At 40.4% G+C, this 14,207-nt stretch overlaps 1 protein-coding gene across 3 annotated transcripts in view; it reads right to left on the bottom strand.

The window, feature by feature from the left end:
- GNPTAB (N-acetylglucosamine-1-phosphate transferase subunits alpha and beta) overlaps positions 1-14,207 on the bottom strand; it is a 1,418,669-nt gene that overhangs the window by 599,122 nt on the left and 805,340 nt on the right. For all 3 annotated transcript variants that reach the window (XM_044087751.1, XM_044087750.1, XM_044087752.1), the window contains exon 12: positions 6,857-7,054. In XM_044087751.1, coding sequence (XP_043943686.1) covers positions 6,857-7,054 — 198 coding nt within the window. The remainder of the gene's footprint in view (positions 1-6,856; positions 7,055-14,207) is intronic.

The raw sequence follows: 14,207 nt of genomic DNA, 5'->3' as shown, positions 1-14,207 counted from the left end.
TCTGAGGATGTACCGAGGAAAAGATTGTGCAAGAGGAGGCACATTGATTCCCCACAGGAATCTCTGACATCTGATACCGATTTGGATGAAGCTGAAGGGTCCCAACGGTCCCCTTCTGAAGATGTCTCTTTTGCTGACATTTTGGAAATCTTGAGACAGAGGGGAGACTGGCAGACCCTTGCCCCTTCTGTAGACGAATCGGTGTTGCTGAAGGCATTTGGGGCTCAACCTTCTACCTCCTGGGTGACCCCGCCATTTGACGAACTAATGGACCTAATAGCCCAAAGGGCATGGGAAACACCTGATACAGTGGAACCAGTTCCCCGCAGACCAAACAAATACATTACGGCCCCTCAAGACAAAAGTTATCTTACAAAAGGAGTTCCCGTGGATACTATGGTGGTGGCAGCAGCCACTAAAAAGGAAATGTCTGAATCATCTTCCTCTGTCCATCCTCCTAATAGGGATTCTAGGATGATGGACAGGTATGGGAAGCGCGTGTTTAGTTCTGTGACTTTTTCCATCCGATCGCTCAACTATCTTACGCATTTCACGCGTCTGCAGAGAGATCTCCTTAAGGAACTGGGAGATACTCTCCAGGGTAACACAGATGCTGCTGTCTCCGAGAAAGTGACAGCACAGCTTAACACCCTCAATTCCATAGTAAACTCGTCCATGAGGCTTATCTCATATGCAGCCGAAGGATCGAGTAGAGCGGCAGCCTCAGCGATTGCTTTGAGGAGGCAATCCTGGTTGCGCCTATGCTCCTTTGCGGAAGCCTTCAGGTCTTCCTTTACTAATGCCCCCTTTGATGGTGCCTCCTTGTTTGGCCCCAAAGTAAAGGAGACTCTCACTAGGTGCGAGCAAGAAGGGAAGACCCTGTCTGCCGTAGGGGTCCATTTTTCCGCCCCGTCTAGACCATACTCCAAAGGGCAAAGAGGTGGAAAAATGTGGTTCCGAAAGACTCAGGGATCCTTTCAGCCCACACAGAGTGATGCCCCCTCCAGAGGCAGAGGAGGGGGAAGAAATGGAAGATGCCGCCCAGGCGGCAGAGGGGATCCGCAGAATCAGGGCGACAGAGATACGTTCTCTGGTAAGCCCTTCCAGCACTCCTGAGTGCAGGCCCGGCTGTCCTACTCTGGAGGCAGTCGGGGGTCGCTTGGCTTTATACCCAGAGGCCTGGCTAAATCTTACATCGGATTCCTGGGTAAGAAGCATAGTTACCAGAGGTTACAATATTCCATTTATAAAAATTCCACCTGCCCCCAAAAAGCTCCCAGATGTTCCACCCAGTCTGCGAGACCAGGCAGTCGTAGAAATAAAAAGGCCGCTCGAAAACAGAGTCATCCAACCAGTCCCAGCGGACCAGATAGGATCTGGAACTTACTCAAGGTTCTTTTTAGTTCCAAAGAAAACAGGGGACTGGAGGCCAATATTGGACCTCAGCAGACAACACTTTCGTGAAGAAGGCAAAGTTCCGGATGGTCACACTACAGTTGATCCTTCCTTTCCTACAGGAGGGCGACTGGATGTGCTTTATAGATCTCAAAGACGCGTACTACCATATCAGGATGGCCGGAGCATCCAGAGATCCCCTGCGCTTCCGGCTGGGAGCCAGTCACTTCCAGTTTCGTGCTCTACCCTTTGGCCTCACCTCAGCCCCCAGGGTGTTCACCAAATGCATGGCAGTAGTAGCGTCTCACTTGAGACAAATGGGATTCCGAGTGTTTCCTTACCTAGACGACTGGCTCCTGTCCGTCACCACCGAGTATCGTCTTGTGCAAGCCAGGGATTACACCATCAACCTTTGCTCCCTCTCTGGGTATAACAGTCAATTTTGGAAAATCTGTCTTATCGCCTTCACAACGTATCTCATTTATAGGGGCAGAATTAGACACTTCCCTGGCTCGAATCAAACTCCCCCCACCAAGAGTATCAGCCCTCAGAGATCAAGTTTCTATCCTTCTTCAGAGCAGGAGAGTCCCTGCACAGCAAATCTTGAGGGTGCTAGGAATGATGGCAGCCGCTCTTATCGTAGTCCCCCTAGGCAGGATGCATATGAGGATTCTTCAATGGATGCTGTTCTCGCAGTGGTCTTACCGACAGCTTCCGCTATCTCACGAGATCTTAATCACGAACTCCTGCAAATGGGATCTCCTGTGGTGGATGCACAGTCAGGACCTAACAGCAGGCCGACCGTTTGTGTTGCCCAGTCCTATAGCTACTTTAACCACGGATGCTTCCCTGATAGGGTGGGGGGGACTTTTTCAGGAAAGAACAGTCCAAGGTCAATGGTCCAAGTTGGAGTACAACCTGCACATCAATGTCCTAGAGCTGAGGGCAGTGTTTCTGGCGTTGCAACACTTTCACAAGTCCTTACCTCTGGGAACAGTGACAGTTCAGACAGACAACATGTCAGTAGTCTGGTACATCAACAAACAGGGGGGAACCAGGTCTTATCCATTGTGCAGAGAGGCCCTCAGGATTTGGCAATGGGCTGTGTCTACCGGACGCTTTCTGATAGCAACGCACATCCCGGGGACATCCGTCATTGCGGACAGGTTGAGCAGAGCCATCCTGTTGCTTCACGAGTGGTCCCTCAAATCTCAAGTAGCGGAAAAGATTTTCCACAGATGGGGCCAGCCTTGCTGTGACCTATTTGCATCCCCATTGAATGCCAAATGCAGAAGCTACTTTGCCCTACTACCCCCTCCAGGGGGTGCCCCCAGGGACGCACTGGTACACGATTGGCCCCAGGGTCTCCTTTACGCTTTTCCCCCTGTTCCGCTGATTCCCAAATTCCTGCAGAAAGCCAAACGTCTGGAAAGGACCATAATTTTGATAGCCCCATTCTAGCCTCGACAAATCTGGTTCCCCTTTCTTCAAACTCATCAGGTGGAGGACCCGTGGATTCTGGACCCAGTACCAGACCTGTTGACGCACTCGTCGGGAGTTCCTCACACATCTCTCAAGTCCCTCAAACTGACAGCTTGGCTGTGCTCCGCTTCCCATCTTAGCCAGGTCAAATTTACTGTCCCCTGCAGTGCAACACATAATTGTATCTTCCCACAAGCCATCCACGAGGAAGCTATACAGCAGCAAATGGAAACGTTTTGCGTAATGGGCCTCGCAGCAGGGTATAGATCCATCTGGGGCTCCAGTACACAAGATATTAGAATTTCTTTTGACACTTTTTCACGAAGGAGCATCGACTTCCACGATAAGGGTACAACTTGTGGCTATATCTAATTTTCATGTTGGTCAGGGTGATGGTTCTCTCATGTCCCACAGACTTTGCAAAGCCTTTATGAAAGGTACCTTTCACCTCCATCCCCCCTTTCGTAATCCAGTTGCCCCATGGAATCTTAACCTGATGTTATCACGGCTCATGTTGCCCCCATTCGAACCAGCCGCCACAACCCTTCTTAAATTTTTGTCGTGGAAGACACTTTTTCTGGTTGCCATCACTTCCGCTCGGATAGTTTCAGAGTTGCAAGCGTTGTCTGTCCGGCCCCCATACATGATTTTTCATCCAGATAGAGTAACATTGTGCACCAATCCATCCTTCCTTCCAAAGGTTTGTTCGGTTCAGAATATTAATCAATCTATTGAACTACCCACCTTCTTCAAAAATCACTCCAATAAGTTGGAATACATGCTGCACAAATTGGATGTCCACAGGCAGCTGAGATTTTACTTAGACAGGACGAAGGAATACAGAAAGTCAGACCAACTATTTGTATCATATGCTGACCAAAGGAAGGGAAAGGCGGTAACGCGGTAACAAAAGTTACTTTATCCAAATGGCTCTCAGACTGTATAAATTTCGTATATTCAGAATCAAAGCAACAACTCCCCTTTAACCCCAGGGCTCATTCTACGAGGGCGATTGCTACTTCTTTGGCCCATGCCGCTCGCTTTCCATTAGATACCATTTGTGCGGCGGCAACTTGGGCGAAACCACATACATTTATCGATCACTACAAATTAGATAAAAACTCCAGAGACAGGGCGACGTTTGGTTCCACTGTCCTCAGGAATGTTCTCCCTTGAGCCACCCAGGGTAAAGGAGCTAGGGACGCTACCCATGTGTAAGAACAAACGTCGAGATCGAACAATTTCACATAAAGTTATGTTCTTACCATAACGTTCCATGTGAATTGTTCATCTCGCCTTTGTTCTTACATTACCCCCCTCCATCCCCGTCCTGCGTTCTGGAAGAACGGGTACGACTAGATTCAAGTTCAGTCTTCTCTAGATATTGTTATTCTTGAGCTTCCTAGTGTACATCAGGGATGGCATCTTTTCTCTTCTATTTGATGACAGAGTATCAGACAGTGTGGTTGTGTTTTTTCTATGCGCTTAGGGCGCAGTAACTAGTGGGATTCTTCTGGTGTTAGCAAACTAGATCTGAGGGTTAGCACCGGAGGATCATGGGATAGAACTATGCCTCGAGCTTTCTCGAAGATGCAGAGCTGGTGATGTGATCGGCTCCGAACCCGTGTGTAAGAACAAAGGCGAGATTAACAATTCACATGGAACGTTATGGTAAGAACATAACTTCTTTTTTATCTACAAACGGTCTAAAATTTCTCTAAATATTAAATGATTGTCATATGCCTTGTATTGATTCTTAACCAATACTTTTATAGCATGTCTAATTTGTTATATGTATTTATTGTTTTTATTTTACATTTGTTGACTGGGAAAAGTCCAACTGGATACATGTCCATTTTCAGTGGAGGCCCGGGGAGAAAAACTCCACAGTTAAATTTTAAGCAAAATATAAGGTGTATATAGAAGCAGTCAAATTTACATAGCATCAAAGTAAACATTGACTAGTAACATAGCACTGAAGCTTACGATTTAACATATTTACATAGACTGAACACATCTTTTACAGTTTTAAGCTGAAGCATTACATGATAGTGAACACTTAACAGGGGTTGCATTTTTTGCTTTATACAGCTGACTTGTGAGCAAGTTAGCCACAGTAGGGAGTATAGCAACAAAGAGAGCAAAGACTAGACATAGTAGGAAGTGCAGTAGCAGAAGAAGAGACAGATATGAGAAACTGGACAACAGGTTAAGTACGAAAAGCAGGAGGAGAAATTAGTTTAAGAAGAGTAGAGGTGTAAAGAGAAAAGAGTAGTAGATTGTTCTGAATGTCCTAACAGTAACATATGGGTATTGACTAAGGGGTTAGAATTAGAGGTGGAACTGGAAGGAAGCTAGAGAAGTTGCATTCTTTTGATGATGAAGCTGAAGTCAGAGGGCAAGAATAAGGGAAGAAGGTGGGGGGGGTGTCAGCTAGGTGGGGAACATGTGCATATCCATGTGTGCTTTAGGTGTTCTTTTAGGAATCTTTTAAATGTAATCATTGAGCCTTCTGAAGTAATAGCAGTAGGTGGGGTGTTCCAAATTATAATTACTTAAATTAAAATATAATTACTTAATTAAATTAATGAATTAATTTACAGATGCTTTTGTTTTATGTTTGAAGATTATATTTAATCTTGTTCTTAAAAGGTTCAGCAATAATTTGGAACTTTTCTCCCCGGACCTCTGCTGAAAATGGGCTTCCACCTAGTCAGACTTTCCCGGTAATTAAATGTCTCACTCACTCACTCACTCACTCACTCACTCACTCACTCACTCACTCACTCACTCACTCACTCACTCACTCACTCACTCACCCACCAAATAAATAAATGTATGCACCCTATAATGATGAGTATCCTGCTCAAAATTCATTGTTTGCTTTATGCTTGTTGCTCGCCAGGATGTGCTCCTGCTTTCCAAAACCCTAGCTAGGATAAGGTATCAGAAATGAATGCGCGAATGTTTTTAAACAGCAGCCATTCCAGCAGCCGTGGAATCTTACCCAATACAAAGTCAAATGCTGTTTAACCATCTGACAAAATTTATATATATATATATATATATATATATATATATATATATATACACACACACACACACACACACACATATATGTGTCTACTTCATAACATTGAAATTTCATAACGCTGAATTTCATAACATCAAGACCAAAACATCTAAATCCCAAAACACTGAAAACTCAGAACATTGAAAGTTTGCTTGATAACATTGAAAACTACAATGCATATGTAAACAACATCCTCTCCACCTATACCACCACCTAACACACTTTCTACACCCCCCTAAATTAAATATACCAACTTCAAGATCGCACTACAGTGGAAAAATGTTAATTTCCTAACTTGGCTGTATCACAATCACCATAAAGTGAGGTTAGGAAATTAAACTTTTTTCCACTGTAGTAATTTACGGGGGATGTGGGAGGCAGAGCCCCCCACATGGGGGTGCAGGGGGATTTTGCCCCCCCTGCAGAAATGTAGTAGAAAGTGTGTTTGTTAGGTGATGATGTAGGTGGAGGTGATATTTACTTGTGCAATGTAGTTTTCGATGTTATGAAGGACACTTTCAATGTTGTGAGTTTTTCAATGTTTTGGGTTTTCAGTGTTTTGAATTTTCAATGTTATGGTCTCAATGTTATGAAATTCAACGTTATGAAATTACAGTGTTAAGAAGTAGACCCATATATATATATATGGATCTATCTGAGTTCATCGACATTTTAAAATATAGACCCATATACATATATATATATATATATATATATATATATATATATATATATATATATACATGTGTGTGTAATAGACAGATTTTTCCAGCGTTTTCAATCAAAATGGGAGGGCGAAACATTTAGGAATATTGCTACATTACTGTTGAATGAGTGAATAAATACATAATTTTTAATGATGTTAGCAGTCTTACATAAACTGAATTGAAAAAAATATAGGCTTACTCTCGCCACAGTCCCCAGCATCAAATCCACAGGACAGGACATTACACGCCTGGTCACAGAACTTGTCCGCCAACCAGGAATTGGCACAACCTTGATTACAGTAGGAATCCCCAGCAACTCCTCCTCCAAAATTCCAGCCTATACCATTTACGGCACCACCTCCACCACCTCCTGGAAATCGGCCACCAGCAGTATTACCTAATATAGAAAAGCACATACAAATTAAAAGAAAACTAATTAACCATTTAGGCAAAATTTTTAAGGGAACAATTAATCTTTAACTACAGCACTGAAATTTAGCTTAGACATTTCACTGCAAAGAAGTGTCTGGATACAAATAATTACTTATCACTTTTTCATAAAACAGCAATTCAATTTTATGCACATTTATACATGTTATTTACCTTTTGTAAGCAATTAAACCAAAAAAGAAAAAAAAAACACAAATGATTTGCCGTTTTCAGAAGTGAGTGACTAAGGGTCACAGTACAAATTAAATTCATAAAATTAGTGAATCAGATAACTTTCAATGAGCATTAACTATTAATCAGGTAAAAAAGACCAGAGGAAAATATACACAGAGGAAGCAGATATGCATGGCAAGACGATAATGACCATATATAGGTCTGGGCTATAGCATTAGAAACTACACTGCAAAAATAAGTACACAAAAAAATGAGTCACTGGAACTAAACCAAAGGCTTCCCGGAAAACACACAGGGGATAAATTTCTTACTTATGTTCATAAAGGACAATTCAGAGAGTGAAAGTTAAAAAGATGAGCTTTAGGAAGATTAGATCTGAAGGCTGAGTTACTTTGTATAAATGCCACCAATATGAATACATTTATTAATAATGTAATGGAAACAGTAGAAGACACAGACAATTTGATTCTGACTGATTACATTTAACCCAAACTGTGAGGAATTTGACATTTTTAGACAGATGTAGAATAACGGTATCATCTCTTCCAGGATTAAAATTAGTAGATGTGATTCCATTGTTACCCAAAATATTCATAGGGAAGATAAAATATAAGACGATACTGATACATGCTGGTACCAATCACTTGAACAATGCACCATTAAATTATATGAAATAGGCTATTTTGAATACATTTGAAAACATGGAATTTAAATCAGTTAACTTGGTGTTAAGGGAAATTATACCTTCATTACGATGTAAAGATTATTTATTTACTAACGGTCACCAAATCAATTCTTGGCTTAAGCAATTGTGTGCAGTTTACAGAGTTAAACGTATTACTTACTGGGAGGATTATCTATTTTAGCACAGAACGCATGCTAAGAGTAAGTTTTCATTTAAGTCTTTATGGTACTGGATATGTTGTTGGAAAATTTTAAGAAATTATTAGATCTTGTTTTAGAGCTGAGAAAAATGATCTTACTACCCTGTTAAGAGTGTTTTTTGTAATGCCCAAAGTATTAGTAATAAGTACAGCGAATTAAGTATGCTAAAAACTTATGAAAATTACAAGCTGGTAGTATTTGTTGAGGCTTGGAATTCAAAGAACGTGTTTTCCAGGATATTATAAACATGAATGCCTCAGACAGGACCCCAAGAGGCAGAGGAATACTCTTTCTGATGATTCAATTTCTTCAAAACTAATATATGTTGATAATAAAATGGAAATTTTAGTTATTGATTTATTTGAGAATAAAGAAATGGTAAGATTAGTAGTTTGTTATCTAGCCCTAGAAGTACAAGGGTTTTCTAAATTATTTAGAAAACGACCTTAATTCTATAAGTATTGTTCTTCTGGGTGATTTTAACTACACTGATATTAACTCGGTAACTCTTACCTATACCAGACATTTTTCACAAATCTTCCTGGATATTTTGAAATTTTATGATTTAAAACAGATGGTAACTGCAAATACGCACAATGATAAACTATTAGATTTAGTTCTAACTAATCAAAGGGGACTAATTTCAACAGTAAAAGTTGGCACACCTTGGTGGGGGGGTCTGATCACAATTCCAAAACATTCTCTATGGAAAGGAAAGTAAAATAAATAAAATAAAATTAAGAAAACAATATAATTATGGAAAAGTTGATTATAATGCAGTTAAGGGAGATGTGATAGAGATTACATGAAAAAAATGTGAAGATGGAAGAAATTAATTGTGGTCATTTAATTTTGGAAACTATTTTAAGTAATGAGATGGAACTCATGGCGAAGTCAATAGTTTATAAAAATAAGTTACTGTACTGGTGGAATAACTCATTGTTAAGACTATATCAAAAGGACATGACAGTACTTAAAGGAGAACTGTACAAACAGACACAAAAAACATGTTTATTTCATAATGGTTTGATGTTTCCTACATTTTAACACCACTCTGGGACTATTTACAGGTTTTTAAATATTTGTATAAGCAATTTCTGAGTCTTGTCCACATGGGATCTGCCATCTTGAAGTAATTCCGATTGTTTAGTCTGCCTCTAGGTAATCCACAATTCAGTGCTCGTCTTTAAAAAATTACATCACGCAGATCTCTTTTTTTTTTTTTTCCTAACATTAAGGGAAGGACGGTATTTAACACATTTGTATGAATCATTTATTAGGCCAATTTTGAAATATAATTATTTTTATTATTTAATAATACTGAACAATTTAACAAGTTGGAAACAGTTCAAAGAAAATTTACAAAAATAATTTTGCCTTTAACTGATATGAAATACTTTGTAAAATGTGAAAAGCTGGGTTTGTTTATAATACATTATTTTTGAGGGAAACCAATATTGGCCTATAATGCATTACACATTTGAATATTAATGATAACTTGAGGACACACAAACACGCACATTGTTCAGACAAGACTATGAAATGTAGTACACAAGTTAAAGGTTTGTTGGTGATACAAAAGATCCCAATATTATGGAATACACTGTCACTGTATATATACATCTGTAAGTCAAATAAGGCATTTAAGGAAAATCTTGATATATGGATGTGAGATTGGGTATATGATCCAACATTTTGGGAGTTGGTGTTCCTTGATAGCCTTAGGGCCTGAACACTATATAATCAACATATGATAAAAGTGGAAAAAAATAATGCATACAGTCAGTACTAAAAAGAAAAGTTGCTGAAGCTGACTACAGCTATTAAAACTGATAGGAAAATGACAATGTTATAAATCCTACTCAAAAACAGTGAAGGTGGTTAAGCTATAAAATTACAGCACAAAGCAAGTGAAGCTAAGGGAGGTTAAGAGTTTCTTTGGATAGCAGCCAGTGTCTGAAGACAAGAGGTGGATACCAGCACTGGCAAGATTCTTTTTTCTTTGCTCCCCACAGAACCCTGCCAGATGGCTCCTCTACCTCACTCCAACTGGCCCATTTGTTCAGGGCAGATGGCAGTAAAGCATTCTCAGACTAGGGGAAAGCCTTAAACATTCCTATCCAGGAATCTTAAGCAGACCACTGTTCTCTGATGACAGTCAGGTGGTAGGTAGTGGGCCACCAGCATGCTAGTCCTGCAGGGCAGCCTACCTTCTCCATTCTTGGCAACAGCATACAAAGTCTCCCTAGGCTTACAGTGTGAATGCACTGTAAGCCCAAGGGAACCATGTGAATGCACTGGGGCACCACTGAGGCTTGGACTACACTAGGTGTAACACCTAGTAATCCCATTAGCCAGAGCAGCCCCCCCCCCCATATAAACGAGCAACAGCAAGCAGTAGCCACTCTTTCCTATCTTCCCAGGCAGCATCTAAAGGCACCCAAGCCACTAAACAAACTCAAGTTGCTTGTGCTGTAGTCAGGGTTTAATCCTTCGATACATGGAGATGGCTTAAAACATTTATTTAGTAATTTTAATGATATTTCCAGCAAAAATGAGACATTCTTAACCCCTGTGCTCACAGCATTGGGCAAAATGTGGCAAGATAGTATTCTTCAAATTTCATCTGTTGTAGCAAAACTACTGCAGAAAACAAGACTTGAACAGCAACTGTAATATCTGATTAAAGATAAAAGGCTGCAGACAAACGCAGAAGAATACAATAAGGAAAAGAAACAAAATGGAGATTCAAAAAATAAAAATAATAAATAATTATAGGAGGATACCATCATTAGAGTAATACAGTACACTTTTACTACAGTAAAGTACATAACTTAAACACATGTATGAAGCATTTAAGAACTGCATAAATTTTAATTAAGAATCAGCTAGGCTTTCATTTTACTTGTTAACTGAGTAAACTGACCTGTCATAAAACTTTTTCAGCGTTCACATGTCCTGTGTGTTTCATGCTGGTTTTGCCTAAGTGATCTTGTTTTTCCCCACATACCAAAGACTTGTGGTAGTTAGAGTGGTGACTCTTAGTTGTCCAGTGGTGTGCATGTACTGTGTGTGCATGTGAGATGCAGAAAAAAGGACTGACATTCTAATTCCATTCCTACTTGACTAGAAAACTATGGATGACATTGGGTGTTCATGTGACTCGCCTAAACAGTATTGAATGAAACCTTTTACAGCCATGATTTTGGCCAGCTGGCATATACGACACAATGGTATAGAAGGTCCGATGAACAATCTAATTAAAATTAAGTGAGATTTCCTGTGAGTAGTCAACTAAGATAGCTGCCCAATTCCAAGCTCAGGCCTAGCCTCAGGAATTAAAATACAGAAAGAGAAAGAAATGGACATAAAAGAGAAAATGAAGAGACAGTCCACAGAAAATAAAGTAACAGTTGATCAGCAAAACAAAGGGAATCTGGCAACACACAAAGGAAGACAAATACAGATGGTGGAGAGTCTCTCCAAGGATGCAACTTTCCTAAGGGAAACAACAGAGGCCCAACAATAGAAAAGTGAGAAACTTCAAAAAAACAGAAAAACTGCATAACAAAATCACAAATACAAATTGCAAGGACAGACTGAAAATCCTGGAGGAGGTGAAAAAAACAAATAAAGATGCACTCACATAGCAGAAGAGTGAATCCTCAGAAGTGCTGGAACAGCAAAACTAACAGTCCCTGATGGCAGAAAAACTAGGTTCAATGCAGGCTGTTCAGCAATATTCTATCCTCACAGATAAGAATACAATATAATTAGAGAAGACCCGAGAAGTGGAGTGAACACAAAGTTCCAGTTGCCATTAAAATGCTGATAAACATTGTATGCCACAAGGACATTCTAAAAACTCAAAAAGTGGCCTGTTAACTTCTAGAAATTGACAAGGAGTTAAGGAAAACACAAGGATCAAGTGAGGAAACTCAAGAAATAGAGGTAACCAATATTCCACACAAAAGATAACCCTCCAAATGCATCAGAAGATACCAGATAAAGGAGCAACTGTGGAAGCATGACACCCTACAAAGCCAACAGGTGAAGCATGACACCCTATAGAGCTGAAGAAAAATACAGATAAGGAATACTCCATCCAACAGAACAAAGGAAAACTGGAGTAAATTCAAGACTCTTGACAGACACAGCAGAGGAAAAAAAGATATAATGCAAGCAGCATTTAAAGAGGTAAGGTACAAATCAGATGAAAGAAAAGACACCTTCAGCAAGGAGGAAGAAAGTACAGTTGTGTAAGCTAACTTACCAGAACAATAGATGTTCAAATGATCAATGCTGCAGTAGCCTTTGCTATACGAGTTATATCTTGTGAAGGATTTAACTGCTGGCCAGTTATAAAGCTTCAGGGCACCTTCCATATGTCCAAATTGTTAGGTAGCTTGAGCTGAGCTGACTAAAAGACAAGTTTGGGCGCAAAGCCTTTTAGAGCTTTCCTGCCAACAAACAGGGGGAGGCTTGAGTCCTGAAAGGACACAGGTTGAAACAACAAAAAATAAATGTCCACACCCTGGCATAAAAAGCACACAAAAAAGCATGGATGAAGGGAGCAGCTAATGCAGCAGTGATCAATTTTGCATCTACTGCTATGGTAATTTTACGTACACAACAGTACTATGCTCCTCATACTGATCACTGCTGTAGTAGCCTTAGCTATTAAGGTAGATTACCCAAGTTAAGTACATTTGGGAGGTGGAAGGAGAAAAGTCCAGGATCTCTTGGAGAATGGTCCAGGAAAACCCTGGTCTCGACCCACAGAAGGAATCAACCTTGCAGTGCTTTGTAAAAGTATGTACACAGGACCAAGAAGCAGCTTCTAAAATACTTCAAAATTCAACCCTTTCTAAAAAGCCATAGATGAAGCCAGGCCCCAGGCACAGAGGGCCTTGACCCTGCCTGGAATAGTTCTGTTATGGCAAGTATTGCAAAAGGTAGTCTTAGACAACTATTTGGAAATAGTCTCTTGACACAAGTTGTCCCTTTTTCTTTTACCTTCACTAGAAATGAACTGATCTGAAGATCTGAAAGATTTAGTTCTGTCAAGACAGCACCTGAATTGTCTGTAGACATCCAAGGTATGGAGTATCCTTTCTCCCTCATTTTTAGGTTCAGGAAAGAAAATGGGGAGATGGACAGCTTGACTAAGAAATCCAGTTCCTACAGAAAATGAGACAGGGCTGACTCACCACAAGAGCTGGAAACTAAGATACCCTTCTTGCAGGGGTCAAAGCAATCAGTAAACTCTTTTCCATGTTAAGAACTTCAGGTTAGCTGGTTCAAAGTGTTAGATTCTCTAACCCAAAATTAAGATCCCAAGGAGAAGCCACTGATTTTCTTGGAGGTCCCTTATGCTAAACTCCTTTCAAAAACATTTTGACATAAGACTGTATTGAAAGAGGAGGATCCATGGGCAGACATGCTGAAATGTCTGATTAATGAACCTTGATAGAAGAATAAGAAAGGCCATAGGACAGTAATTCACACAAATATTGTAAAAACAGAGAACAACTAGCCCTGAATAGGTGCTGGTTAAGTTGCTGGCACCAGCTAGAAAACCTTTTCCATTTGCCAATATATGGTTTTCTAGTAGCAGGCTTTCTTCCCTTCATATAACTGCTGCTTATCCTCAGTAAACAGGTGTCTAAAAAGAATTAACACTCTATCATCCAGGCACTCAAATGAAAGTGATTGTTGTTGGGGTGTACCAAACACTCCAGTCCTTGTGTGAGTAGATCCATTTCCTGAGGAAGCATGTACAATTGCTCCTGAAAAAGAAGGGAGAACTATGGCTGCCTAGGCCAGAATGGAGTCACAGGAATGACCTTGGGGAATTCCTTTTGAATCTTCAGAAGTACCCTGGGTATTAGCAGAAATTGTAGAAAAGCATACAGGAACTTTTCTGTCCAAGGAAAAGAAAAGGCATTTGTCTTACAGGCCTTCTTGCATGCAGAGAATCTTGTCACTTGTTTGTTTAGAGAGGAAGCAAAGAGGTCCGCTTGAGGAACTCCCCACAGAGC

The sequence above is a fragment of the Protopterus annectens genome, chromosome 11.part0, assembly GCF_019279795.1.
Source record: "Protopterus annectens isolate FY-2018-M chromosome 11.part0, PAN1.0, whole genome shotgun sequence".
In the NCBI taxonomy this organism is placed as follows: domain Eukaryota; kingdom Metazoa; phylum Chordata; order Ceratodontiformes; family Protopteridae; genus Protopterus; species Protopterus annectens.
The sequence above is the reverse complement of the archived record's forward strand: the minus strand, read 5'-3'. Positions and strand labels throughout refer to the sequence as shown.